The 13,940-nt window shown below is 53.0% G+C and overlaps 1 protein-coding gene across 1 annotated transcript in view; it reads right to left on the bottom strand.

The window, feature by feature from the left end:
• LOC144806235 (uncharacterized) overlaps positions 1 to 13,940 on the bottom strand; it is a 105,275-nt gene that overhangs the window by 25,494 nt on the left and 65,841 nt on the right. The window contains 1 exon segment of the mRNA XM_078672632.1: positions 3,523 to 3,541. Within this exon segment, the coding sequence (XP_078528758.1) occupies positions 3,523 to 3,541 (19 nt within the window).

Here is a 13,940-nt window from a genome sequence, read left to right as displayed (position 1 = left end):
GCAGGACATGCCTCATCTCCTCTGCCGCCACAGGGACAATGTGAGAAGTTGGCCTGGTATATGCTGTCCACTAGTTATAATGGGCACCTTGTACCAGTCCAAACAACCTTTATTGATGATAGCTATGGAGAGCAGCCTTCAGGCTACGTCTTGAAGGAATGTAAAGCAGCTTTCTTACCAGTCTATAATCTCGTGAATTAATGGGATCCACACCAGGTATATATATAAAATATATGTATTTATTCTAAAACGCACCCCCTAGTCTCTTTATGAGGCTAGAACTCAAAGTACACAAGTTACAAGTCAAATACTCACAGTAAATAGCACAATAGGCCCCAGAAGGGACCAAACCATATTCTAAAATAGTGATATAAGAACCACAACTTGACTCGACACAAGGCCTAGAGCCTGTAGAATCACTGGGCCCCTTCGGAACCACCCAACGTAGTGACACAGGGGACCCACGGGGGACGAGCGCAGTGTGGGAACACAGCCGCAAGCGCCGTTAGCTTCTATTGGGAAAGTCGTGGTTGGAAATTTAAAGTTTCAGGATACTTAGGAGAGGACTACGAACAAACCCTTTTGGAATTAGATGGTTCTAGGGCCAACACCCATGGGAGCACTGGAGTACTCGTGTTACCTAACCCAGGAAAGCCGGGAGCATAGGTGCCAAATGGTGTTACGTCCCATCGTCGTTTTCAATGGCGAGTTGCTGCAAAATGCTGCTGACATGAAGAGGAGAAGTGTCCGAAGAGATCCAAGTCTGGATCGAAGATGAGAAGAACCTGAAAGCAGAGGGGACAGAGTCTCGGTCACTAGTCAGTGACCAGGGGCACGATAGTCGAATGCCCACCGATGCCGGGTACTTCAGGTGAGATGAGGGTAAGCTTGACTCTTCAGTCACGAGGACCAGGAGGCATCGACGACAACCAGAAGCAGGATTCAAGCTCACCCACAAAGGATGTCAAACGCTGCAGCGTTGGTGCCCGGATTGGACACAACAAGCCTTGGCAACAGCAACCGATGCAGAAAGGAAACAATGGCTTCGGAGTGGACCAGTAAGGTCCAGGCAACTCACCAAGCAATGGAGAGTCAGAGCACGTCTGAAGCAACCAGGGAAGCCCAAGGAAAACCAGAATTGCCTTCTCAGGTACCCACAAGTCAACGGACAAGGGATCGTAAAGGTACCTCGAGCTGAATCACAAAATGGCAGTCCTCGTTTCACTCAGAGTGGGTAGGCCAGAAATCTTCAGTGGATCCTCTGCTTGGGGTCGGGCTACAAGTAATCCAAAGCACAGCTTCGAAGAACGTCGAGAAACTGATGTACTTGCAAATGTGCATGGTGTAAAGGGGTTCCGGTTCCACATTACCCACGATGGCTACAGGTCTCGGCTTTTCTGGGGACTCAGATCAGCCTCGGGGAAGTCTAGAAATCCACCTCTGGTGTTGCAAAGTCTTTGGCGTCTGGCGGGAGCTTCAGAGATGCAGACCGGTCAGATGCGTCTTTAGTGCCTGCCAAGCAGGGGAGTAACTCCTTTACTCCAAGGGAGATTCTTCAATCATCTGGCATTGAACAGATCATCGTAAGGTCCAGGATTCAGTTTCAGTGTGTCGTCCAGGGATATCTAAAGTTCTGGTTACAGAGGTTCCTTAACTATACCCAAGGAATGGGTTGGACTAGCTCTAGGGACCCACCTCTGGAAGGGTTTGGAAAGAGGGGGGGCTACACCAATTTCCTTTGTTCAGTTTTGCACCAGAGCAGGGGCGGGTACCCCCTGGTGCTAGTTTGAACTGGACAATGCACAGGGACACCAAATGTGCCCCCAGTGCAGACTTCAAAGCACTCTTGCAGTGCTCCCACCCAGCCCCAATACACAAAAGCCTGTCTGGGAGGTGGTTACACCTCCCTGTGACAGGAAAACTATTGTCAATGCCTCCCCTGCTGGAGTTTCGGTCAGCAGCAGGAGGTCAGACCTGTGTCTGTGGCTGCAGCATCCATTTTGTGATGCCAGGGGTCTTTTAAGCTGGCACAGGGTATATCTGTGATGTCATGTCTCTCCCTCTAGAAGGGTGGGATCAAACTCCCACACCAGTTGCTGGAGTGGGGGTATGATTCCAAGGTGTTTGACACCAAACACGACATATTTCCATGCAGCCAGTCCAAAGTTAGCATTTACCGCAAAGTTATAATGCACTTAAGAGTAGATAAAGCCAGGCAGTGGTATTTGATTTAGGTAACAAAGCGCCACATAAAATAATTACACACATTATTTAAAGGAACCCAGTGTTTGACGGTGCTAAAAGGTGAGGAGAACCACCCCACTCCTCAGGATAGGCCTCTGGCTTCTAGAACAAATGACACTCCTTAGCACACGTCTCACTTATAAAGTAACATAAGTATGTAACACGTTTCCACAAATTCAACATTAAATAATGCGCAAAAGATTAGTCTTCTTTCTTCGTTGTTGGTCACTTTATTATGTGCAAGTCTTCCCAGAAATTATCTACAGCCAACACGTGTTTCGTCGCAAACGGGAGGTCGTCCCGCGACTTTATCAAGGCTGTGTGTTTTAGAAAAAAGACACAAAAAGACCAGTTTATATATTGGGAAAAAACTGTCCCATTGATAACAAACAAACCATACTATATCAGTATTGGGAAAGTCACCAATCAAGTGTAACTCATGCTTGTGGTGGGATAAGAAATCAATACAAAAATCCAACAACACAATAACACAGAATATACCTCTGTGAAACAGTAGGTCTCTGAACCTAATAACGATGGAGAGACCAAGTAAGTGCGCTTAGGATAGTAAGAGCCAGCTAAAACTCTCAATACAAAACGAAGTGAGAACTTTCCGCTGTTAGAGTGATCGTGAGAAGTGTGAATCATTACGAGGGCTAAGGGTCATATTAAAAGAAATCTGAAGCGTGCACTGAATAGGTAAAATAAAATAGTGATGTGAGTAAGTGAAATTTAGACACTAAAAGCAAGTCTTATTTGAGGTTATATAAATACCTATCTCCTGTATGAGAACTGATTCTGTAAAACAAGCAGAAAGATTTGTATATATCAATCCATAATTTCAAATTCAATGTTTGAGACTAGGTTTAAGACAAGTGCCTTTAAAATGGACCTACTTAATATGCGGTGATAATTCCAAACCGCAATGGGTTTCAGGTGTGGTAGCGTCTATGATTCCGAACGGATTTCACTGGTTTCTATTTCTTCCAGTAAGAATCTTCTTAGTGCTGCAAAAATGTGAAATCACTAAATAATGCTTATTTGGAAACGTATTTCCTACTTAAGTCACTGATCATTGCTAGCAACAAAGTCCTTGCTATTCTTTATTAAAAAGGCTTCAGAGCAACTGACTTGTTGTTTAAATATTATAGTTTGCTTAATGAACATGCAGATTGACAACTCAATCGAAATGAAGTATCCTAGCCCAAAAGCCATGCCACGAAAACCCATGCAGTATACTGTTTGTAATGAATATCTGCATATTTGGGCCATACTTACCAAAATCTGCCTTCTTATGCTACGTGAAAAGAAGCATATTGTGAGCATCATAGTCTTAGTTTACCGTTGTATCGCAACCATAAGTTGGTGGATGTGAAGAGCCGGTGTAGTTAGAATGGCCGCCAAGTTAGAATAGAACGCTAGTCCTTCCTCTCTGTTTACACCATGAGAGTAGGGAGTGAATTCACAAACAACGTGAACCCGCTGTTTACACTTCCAGTATTTAAACTAGTTTGGGAAACTTCTTCGCACAAGCATACTCGGCATCGAAGATACATGGTGGCATCGTGAAAGATTCTCTTAAGAGTGGAACAAGGTAAAAAATAATGCTAATGCTGAGGTGGTAGCACGACTCAGGAATTCTAGATTCTTCTAATGTTGAGTTTGCGATAACATTAACATCGTTATATGTCTTCATGACAACTTTTAAATATTTTGTTTTTTAAGGGGGCATACTATAGCCAGTTGGTGTTTTTGAGCCGCATACATAAGTACATTAGGAAGAATGTTTAATTTTACGTGTCACCTCTTGTTCTAACATTAACAAGATGTAGCTCTCAGAGTGTTTAACATTCTAACTAAATCGGCGCTTCACAACCACCAACTTATGGTTGCGATACGACGTTAAACTAAGACTATTTTTTGGTTCCTCTCGAGGTACCTTCGCGATCCCCTGTCCGTTGATTTGTGGGTCCCTGAGAAGGCAGCTGTAACTTTCTTTGGGCTTCCCTGATTGCTCCAGATGTGCCCTTACTCTCCATAGCTTGGTGAGTCCCCTGGACTTTGCTGGTCCACTCCGAAGCCATTTTTCTCTTCCTGCATGGGTTGCTGTTGCCAAGGCTTGTTGTGTCCAATCCGGGCACCAATACCTTGTAGGACAGCTCGAATCCAGCTCCTGTTTGTCATCGACACCTCCTGGTCCTCGTGGCTGAAGAGTAAAACTTCCCTCTCTCACCTAAAGCATCCGACTTCGGTGGACATTCGACTATCGTGCCCCTGGTCACTGGCAAGTGACCCAGACTCTGTCCCCTCTGCTTTCAGGTTCTTATAATCTTCGATTCAGGCTTGGATCTCTCCGACACTTCTCCTCTTCCCTGCAGCAGCACTTTGCAGCAACTCGTCATTGAAAACAACGACGCGACCCAACACCATTTGGCACCTATGCTCCCGGCTTTCCTGGGTTAGGTAACTCGAGTACTCCGGTGCTCCCGTGGGTATTAGCCCTAGAACCATCTAAGTCAAAAGGGTTTGTTCCTAGTCAACTCCTAAGTGTCCTTAAACTTTTAATTTCCAACAGTGACTTTCCCAATAGAAGCTAACGGCGTTTGCGGCTGTGTTCCCACACTGAACGCATTCCCCGTGGGTTCCCTGTGTCACTACCTTGGGTGGTTCTGAAGGGGCCCAGCGATTCTACAGGCTCTAGGCCTTGTGTACAGTCAAGTCGTGGTTCCTATACCACTATTTTAGTATATGGTTTGGTCCCCCCCGGGGCCTATCGAAAACTGTGCTATTTACTGTGAATATTTGACTTGTAACTTGTGTACTTTGACTTATAGCCTCATAAAGAGACTAAGGGGTGTGTTTTAGAATAAATACATGTATTTTATATATATACCTGGTGTAGCTCTCATTTGGTCATTTAAGAGATTATAGACTGGTAAAACAAGCTGCTTTATATTCCTTCAAGACTTAGCCTGAAGGCTGCTTTCCATAGCTACCACTAGGACAGCTTTCAATAAAGGTTTTCTTTAATCTATCATCAATAAGGGTTGTTTGGACTGGTCCATGGGTCCCACTATAACTAGTGGACAGCATATGCCAGGCCAACTTCTCACACTCACCTCCTCTGCACCCCTGGACATGCTTTACCTCCTCTGCCCCCCTGGACGGACCTCACCTCCTCTGCACCCCTGGACAGGCCTCACCTCCTCTGCACCCCTGGACATGTTTCACCTGCTCTGCCCCCTGGTCAGGCCTCACCTCCTCGGCACCCCTGGACATGTTTCACCTGCTCTGCCCCCTGGACAGGCCTCACCTCCTCTGTACCCACTGGACAAGCCTCACCTACTCTGCCCCTGGACAGACCTCCTCTCCTCTGCCTCCTGGACAGGCCTCACCTCCTCTGCCCCCCTGGACTGGCCTCACCTCATCTGTCCCCTGGACAGGCCTCTCTTCCTCTGCTCCCTGTACAGGCCTCTCCTCCTGTGCACTCCTGGACAGGCCTCATCTCCTCTGCCCCTGGACATTCCTCACCTCCTCTGCCCCCTGGACAGGCCTCCCCTCCTCTGACCCATGGACAGGCCTCTCCTCCTTTGCCCTGGACAGGCCTCTCCTCCTCTGCACCGCTGAACAGGCCTCACCTCCTCTGCACCCCTGGGCAAACCTCACCTACTCTGCCCCTGGACAGGCCTACTCTCCTCTGCCCCCTGGACAGGCCTCACCTCCTCTGCAACCCTGGACAGGCCTCACCTCCTCTGCCCCCTGTACATGCCTCACCTCCTCTGTCCCCTGGACATTCCTCACCTCCACTGCCCCATGGACAGGCCTCTCCTCCTTTGCCCCTGGACAGGCCTCTCCTCCTCTGCCCTGCTGGACGGGCCTCAACTCCTCTGCTCCCTGGATAGACCTCTCCTCCTCTGCACCCCTGGACAGGCCTCTCCTCCTTTGCCCCTGGACAAGCATCACCTCCTCTGCACCCCTGGACAGGCCTCTCCTCCTCTGCCCCTCCCCTGGACAGGCCTCTCAGTGAAGGATTCATATTAAGGACAGAGGAGCCCAGAGTTCATTCCCCCCCATACAGCGCCTCTGACTCCGCCCTGAGCCTCGGGGCGCTAGCACAGGGCCCGAAGAGAGACACTGTTCCCCTGGACAGGCCTGACCTCCTTTCCAACCCCCTGGACAGGTCTCACCTCTTCTCACGTCCACTGCACCCCTGGAGAGGCCGCACCTCCTCTGCAGCCCTGGACAGGTCTCACCTTCACTGCACCCCTAGACAGGTCTCTCCTCCTCTGCACCCCTGGACAGGCCTCTCATCCTCTCCACCCCTGGACAGGCCTCTCATCCTCTGCACCCCTGGACAGGCCTCACCTTCTCTGCACCCCTGAACAGGCCTCTCCTCCTCAGCACCCCTGGACAGGCCTCTCCTCCTCTGCACCCCTGGACAGGCCTCGCCTTCTCTGTACCCCTGGACAGGCCTCACCTTCTCTGCACCCCTGAATAGGCCTCTCCTCCTCTGCACCTCTGGACAGGCCTCTCCTCCTCTGCACCCCTGGACAGGCCTCACCTCCTCTGCACTCCTGGACAGGCCTCTCCTCCTCTGCACCCCTGGACAGGCCTTACCTCCTCTGCACCCCTGGACAGGCCTCACCTCCTCTGCACCCCCTGGACAGGCCTCACCTCCTCTGCACTCCTGGACAGGCCTCTCCTCCTCTGCACCCCTGGACAGGACTCAACTCCTCTGCATCCCTGGACAGGCCTCACTGCCTCTGCACCCCTGGACAGGCCTCACCTCCTCTGCACCCCTGGACAGGCCTCTCCTCCTCTGCACCCCTGGACAGGCCTCTGCTCCTCTGCACCCCTGGACAGGCCTCTCCTCCTCTGCACCCCTGGACAGGCCTCTCCTCCTCTGCACCCCTAGACAGTCTTCACCTCCTCTACTCCCCTGGACAGGCCTCACGTCCTCTGAACCCCTGGACAGGCCTCACCTCCTCTGCACCCATGGACTGGCCTCTCCTCCTCTGCCCCTCCCCTGGACAGGCCTCTCAGTGAAGGATTCATATTAAGGACAGAGGAGCCCAGAGTTCATTCCCCCCCATACAGCGCCTCTGACTCCGCCCTGAGCCTCGGGGCGCTAGCACAGGGCCCGAAGAGAGACACTGTTCCCCTGGACAGGCCTGACCTCCTCTCCAACCCCCTGGACAGGTCTCACCTCTTCTCACGTCCACTGCACCCCTGGAGAGGCCGCACCTCCTCTGCAGCCCTGGACAGGTCTCACCTTCACTGCACCCCTAGACAGGTCTCTCCTCCTCTGCACCCCTGGACAGGCCTCTCATCCTCTCCACCCCTGGACAGGCCTCTCATCCTCTGCACCCCTGGACAGGCCTCACCTTCTCTGCACCCCTGAACAGGCCTCTCCTCCTCAGCACCCCTGGACAGGCCTCTCCTCCTCTGCACCCCTGGACAGGCCTCGCCTTCTCTGCACCCCTGAATAGGCCTCTCCTCCTCTGCACCTCTGGACAGGCCTCTCCTCCTCTGCACCCCTAGACAGGCCTCACCTCTTCTGCACTCCTAGACAGGCCTCACCTCCTCTGGACAGACCTCACCTCCTCTGCCCACCTGGACAGGCCTCACCTCCTCTGGACAGACCTCACCTCCTCTGCCCACCTGGACAGGCCTCACCTCCTCTGGACAGACCTCACCTCCTCTGCACCCCTGGACAGGCCTTACCTCCTCTGCACCCCTGGACAGGCCTCACCTCCTCTGCACCCCTGGACAGGCCTCACCTCCTCTGTACCCACTGGACAAGCCTCACCTACTCTGCCCCTGGACAGGTCTCCTCTCCTCTGCCCCCTGTACATGCCTCACCTCCTCTGTCCCCTGGACATTCCTCACCTCCACTGCCCCATGGACAGGCCTCTCCTCCTTTGCCCCTGGACAGGCCTCTCCTCCTCTGCCCTGCTGGACGGGCCTCAACTCCTCTGCTCCCTGGACAGACCTCTCCTCCTCTGCACCCCTGGACAGGCCTCTCCTCCTTTGCCCCTGGACAAGCATCACCTCCTCTGCACCCCTGGACAGGCCTCTCCTCCTCTGCCCCTCCCCTGGACAGGCCTCTCAGTGAAGGATTCATATTAAGGACAGAGGAGCCCAGAGTTCATTCCCCCCCATACAGCGCCTCTGACTCCGCCCTGAGCCTCGGGGCGCTAGCACAGGGCCCGAAGAGAGACACTGTTCCCCTGGACAGGCCTGACCTCCTCTCCAACCCCCTGGACAGGTCTCACCTCTTCTCACGTCCACTGCACCCCTGGAGAGGCCGCACCTCCTCTGCAGCCCTGGACAGGTCTCACCTTCACTGCACCCCTAGACAGGTCTCTCCTCCTCTGCACCCCTGGACAGGCCTCTCATCCTCTCCACCCCTGGACAGGCCTCTCATCCTCTGCACCCCTGGACAGGCCTCACCTTCTCTGCACCCCTGAACAGGCCTCTCCTCCTCAGCACCCCTGGACAGGCCTCTCCTCCTCTGCACCCCTGGACAGGCCTCGCCTTCTCTGTACCCCTGGACAGGCCTCACCTTCTCTGCACTCCTGAATAGGCCTCTCCTCCTCTGCACCTCTGGACAGGCCTCTCCTCCTCTGCATCCCTGGACAGGCCTCACCACCTCTGCACTCCTGGACAGGCCTCTCCTCCTCTGCACCCCTGGACAGGCCTTACCTCCTCTGCACCCCTGGACAGGCCTCACCTCCTCTGCACCCCCTGGACAGGCCTCACCTCCTCTGCACTCCTGGACAGGCCTCTCCTCCTCTGCACCCCTGGACAGGCCTCTCCTCCTCTGCACCCCTGGACAGGACTCAACTCCTCTGCATCCCTGGACAGGCCTCACTGCCTCTGCACCCCTGGACAGGCCTCACCTCCTCTGCACCCCTGGACAGGCCTCTCCTCCTCTGCACCCCTGGACAGGCCTCTCCTCCTCTGCACCCCTGGACAGGCCTCTCCTCCTCTGTACCCCTGGACTGGCCTCTCCTCCTCTGCCCCTCCCCTGGACAGGCCTCTCAGTGAAGGATTCATATTAAGGACAGAGGAGCCCAGAGTTCATTCCCCCCCATACAGCGCCTCTGACTCCGCCCTGAGCCTCGGGGCGCTAGCACAGGGCCCGAAGAGAGACACTGTTCCCCTGGACAGGCCTGACCTCCTCTCCAACCCCCTGGACAGGTCTCACCTCTTCTCACGTCCACTGCACCCCTGGAGAGGCCGCACCTCCTCTGCAGCCCTGGACAGGTCTCACCTTCACTGCACCCCTAGACAGGTCTCTCCTCCTCTGCACCCCTGGACAGGCCTCTCATCCTCTCCACCCCTGGACAGGCCTCTCTTCCTCTGCACCCCTGGACAGGCCTCACCTTCTCTGCACCCCTGAACAGGCCTCTCCTCCTCAGCACCCCTGGACAGGCCTCTCCTCCTCTGCACCCCTGGACAGGCCTCGCCTTCTCTGTACCCCTGGACAGGCCTCGCCTTCTCTGCACCCCTGAATAGGCCTCTCCTCCTCTGCACCTCTGGACAGGCCTCTCCTCCTCTGCACCCCTAGACAGGCCTCACCTCCTCTGCACTCCTAGACAGGCCTCACCTCCTCTGGACAGACCTCACCTCCTCTGGACAGACCTCACCTCCTCTGCCCACCTGGACAGGCCTCACCTCCTCTGGACAGACCTCACCTCCTCTGCACCCCTGGACAGGCCTTACCTCCTCTGCACCCTGGACAGGCCTCACCTCCTCTGCACCCCTGGACAGGCCTTACCTCCTCTGCACCCCTGGACAGGCCTCACCTCCTCTGCACCCCTGGACAGACCTCACCTCCTCTGCCCACCTGGACAGGCCTCACCTCCTCTGGACAGACCTCACCTCCTCTGCACCCCTGGACAGGCCTTACCTCCTCTGCACCCCTGGACAGGCCTCACCTCCTCTGCACCCCTGGACAGGCCTTACCTCCTCTGCACCCCTGGACAGGCCTCACCTCCTCTGCACCCCTGGACAGGCCTCACCTCCTCTGCACTCCTAGACAGGCCTCACCTCCTCTGGACAGACCTCACCTCCTCTGCCCACCTGGACAGGCCTCACCTCCTCTGGACAGACCTCACCTCCTCTGCACCCCTGGACAGGCCTTACCTCCTCTGCACCCCTGGACAGGCCTCACCTCCTCTGCACCCCCTGGACAGGCCTCGCCTCCTCTGCACCCCTGGACAGGCCTCACCTCCTCTGCACCCCTGGAGAGGTCTCTCCTCCTCTGCACCCCATGGACAGGCCTCACCTCTTCTGCACCCCATGGACAGGCCTTACCTCCTCTGCACCCCTGGACAGGCCTCTCCTCCTCTGCACTCCTGGACAGGCCTCACCTCCTCTGCACCCCTGGACAGGCCTCTCCTCCTCTGCACCCCTGGACAGGCCTCACCTGCTCTACACCCCTGGACAGGCCTCACCTCCTCTGCACCCCTGGACAGGACTCTCCTCCTCTGCTTCCCTGGACAGGCCTCTCCTCCTCTGCACCCATGGACTGGCCTCTCCTCCTCTGCACCCCTGGACAGGCCTTACCTCCTCTGCACCCCTGGACAGGCCTCACCTCCTCTGCACCCCCTGGACAGGCCTCGCCTCCTCTGCACCCCTGGACAGGCCTCACCTCCTCTGCACCCCTGGAGAGGTCTCTCCTCCTTTGCACCCCATGGACAGGCCTCACCTCTTCTGCACCCCATGGACAGGCCTTACCTCCTCTGCACCCCTGGACAGGCCTCTCCTCCTCTGCACTCCTGGACAGGCCTCACCTCCTCTGCACCCCTGGACAGGCCTCTCCTCCTCTGCACCCCTGGACAGGCCTCACCTGCTCTACACCCCTGGACAGGCCTCTCCTCCTCTGCACCTCTGGACAGGCCTCTCCTCCTCTGCACCCCCGGGACAGGCCTCACTTCCTCTGCCCCTGCTGAGCTCTCCTGATGTCACCGTGAATGCCAGGTCGGAGGAAATCTGATCCATGGATTCATAAATTGCAGCTAAGTGAGTTAGCAGCTCTCCTACCTGAGCAGAAACCTGTCCGGGCTGTGGGGGTCTGTAGATGGAGGTATCTGCCCACCAGACAGGGCTCCTTCCTCCTCTGCAGCAAGCTGGACACACCAGGAGAGGCCGGAAGTGATGTCACCGTCGCTGCTGGTGCTGTCTCTGCCGCCGCTGACCCGGAAGAGGAAACCCTTCTCCGTTTCATGCAATGTGCAGCTCCGTGGATTTCATCAGCAGATGAGGAGCGCCCTCTGGTGGCCGCTGAAGGAACCAGCGCCTCCAGGCTCACACAAACAAGCACTGGTGCCTGTAAAGAGCTGGGATTTCAGATGTCACTGATGTGAATGTTTTTAGGGCTCAGACAGTTCAAGTACAGGGCCTCACACTTTGCAGCTGTAAAAAAGTATTTATAGCTTCACTTCAGACGAGCATCTTCTAAACACTGATGTAAAGAACTTAAGAGTATTTACAGAAAGGCGACAACTGGAAGAGACAGTCTGTATTTCAAAGAATATATCTGTATTTCAAAGAATATATCAGAATATAAGTCAGTTTTCCAATTAAACTAGGCAGCTTATTTATTCATTTAAAAAATGTATTTGCAGTTTTTCAAATCCCCAACGTGCTAGATAGCAAAGTAAACAGAGGTAAATACCATGGAGTTTAAGACACCAGATCAGTGACAATGAGCATAGGTCATGTGTCAAAGCGACAATTGAAGGAACAGCTTATTTCTAATGTTCCTGTGTCTGTGGCTTATTCCTTATATTTAATTCGGTTTTATATCCTCAAACAAGACTGAATTGTAGGTTTTGAGTTTCTGGTTTAAGAGCACAACTGTCTCCTAAAATATTAAGATAGCGGCCGCTTCCAGGCTTTGCAGTTTTGTTTACAGTAACCACCATCCTCTCTCAACAAAGATTCACTGACAAAAATTGAAGCAATTTATCTTTGAAACAATTATTCCTAAAATAGGGCAACCAAGTATGAACCAGAAATTTCTCACACAGTTTGCATTGTATCATAAAAATGAGTGGGTATTACTGGTCTGAGGAACAGGGAAGGGGCATTTCAATACTCTAAAATATTCTACTCCTTCACATAGGACCCTATATCACAGTACACTCGTCATCAATACACCTCTGATTAGTGAGTGCATCATCTCTTTGTAGCATTGTCATGCAAGCAACCTTGAGTGCCTCGACAATGACATTAGTTTGGACGTGCATATATCAGAGCCCTCAAGCCTCACTCATCACGAGTGACACCAACACATTTGGTGGTCGTACTGAGGTCTGACTCAAACCTGGCTCATTCTTCCAAACTATGGGGATTAACTAGAACTTCACACATGACTATTCGGCACAGAGCAGACCGTCTGTCCCACATTTTGGTGGCAAACCTTTACTCATATTTCAGCATGAGTACTGCACACAGTTCAGTAGAATGTTAAATTGAATGTCTATTTTAGTGAGACTTGGTTGTCAATATTATCACTTTACATGTGTGCTGATCATGTCTATAAATTCAGTAATGTCTCTTCCTTTAGAATTGTCAAAGTCAAATGTTAAGTGACACCACTCCCTGTGTCTTTTTTAAATACCTCAATTCTCTATTGATTTTTCATATACAATGAGCATATTACAGGGATGGAAGTTTATCAATCCAGCAGAGTCCAAGATACTGTGTAAACTAGAACTTGTGAGAAGACATTGAAAACAGGAAAAACAATACATGAAATAAACCCTCTAGATAGAGGTGATGTGGCTCAGGAGATCCCGCAGATGATCAGGGAAGGAGGATGAGGGAGAACACGAGGGGAAGGGACATGGGAACAGAAAAAAAAAATGTCAGGGTGCCAAGCCCCATGGTCGCCCCCAAAAAGCCAACTACCACTATGAAGGCCATAGCCAGCTAACTCTTACAGTGGTGGGTTAAATCCTGGAAGGCTGACATTTTGTGTAGCAAGGTCAGAGGGGCCATCAATTGCGGTGCCACCCTTAGGTTGGTCATCAAGGTATCCCAAACGGAGCCCCAGTAGAACAAAGCACTGTACAGTCCGCAGGAAATGTAAAATGTCACAGGCGAGTGCACCACACCTTCAGCACCTCCAGCACTTGGAATCGTCTGCCGTATGTGCTTTATAGATCCACTCCGGCGTCCAGTTCCAGTGGTGTAGGAACTTGAAATAACTGAATTTCAACCTGACCTCCTGGAGGAAACTGCCATGATCTTTCCAAAAGTCGTGTCCGTCCTGCTCAGACAGTGAGAGGCACAGCCTTTTGCTCCCACAAACAGCATAAAGTGTGGGCAGTGGTGCTCGACAAAAGGCTGTCCACAGCTGTAACATACAATCCCACCATGGTGTCCTTGAATCCTTTCCTCATCACGATATAATGCAACATTGGGTCAGTCTCTAGATCGTAAGGGGGAGCACCCAGCATTTGTGGCAGGCTCTGCATGAGCTGTCGGAACTGTCAGTGATGCGACTGTGGCAGCCCATAATCACGCATGAGAGTAGCAAAGGGGGCCAACTCACCGTCCCTTACTATATCGTCAGCAGATCGTATCCCTCTGGTCCTCCACTGTGTAATCGGAGTTCAGATCATACTTAGCCCCAAGCAGCTCCTTGAGAACAGCAGGTGTCAGCAATGCGTTATACGTCT

The sequence above is a fragment of the Lissotriton helveticus genome (assembly GCF_964261635.1).
Source record: "Lissotriton helveticus chromosome 1_1 unlocalized genomic scaffold, aLisHel1.1 SUPER_1_unloc_55, whole genome shotgun sequence".
NCBI classification, from domain to species: domain Eukaryota; kingdom Metazoa; phylum Chordata; class Amphibia; order Caudata; family Salamandridae; genus Lissotriton; species Lissotriton helveticus.
The sequence above is the reverse complement of the archived record's forward strand: the minus strand, read 5'-3'. Positions and strand labels throughout refer to the sequence as shown.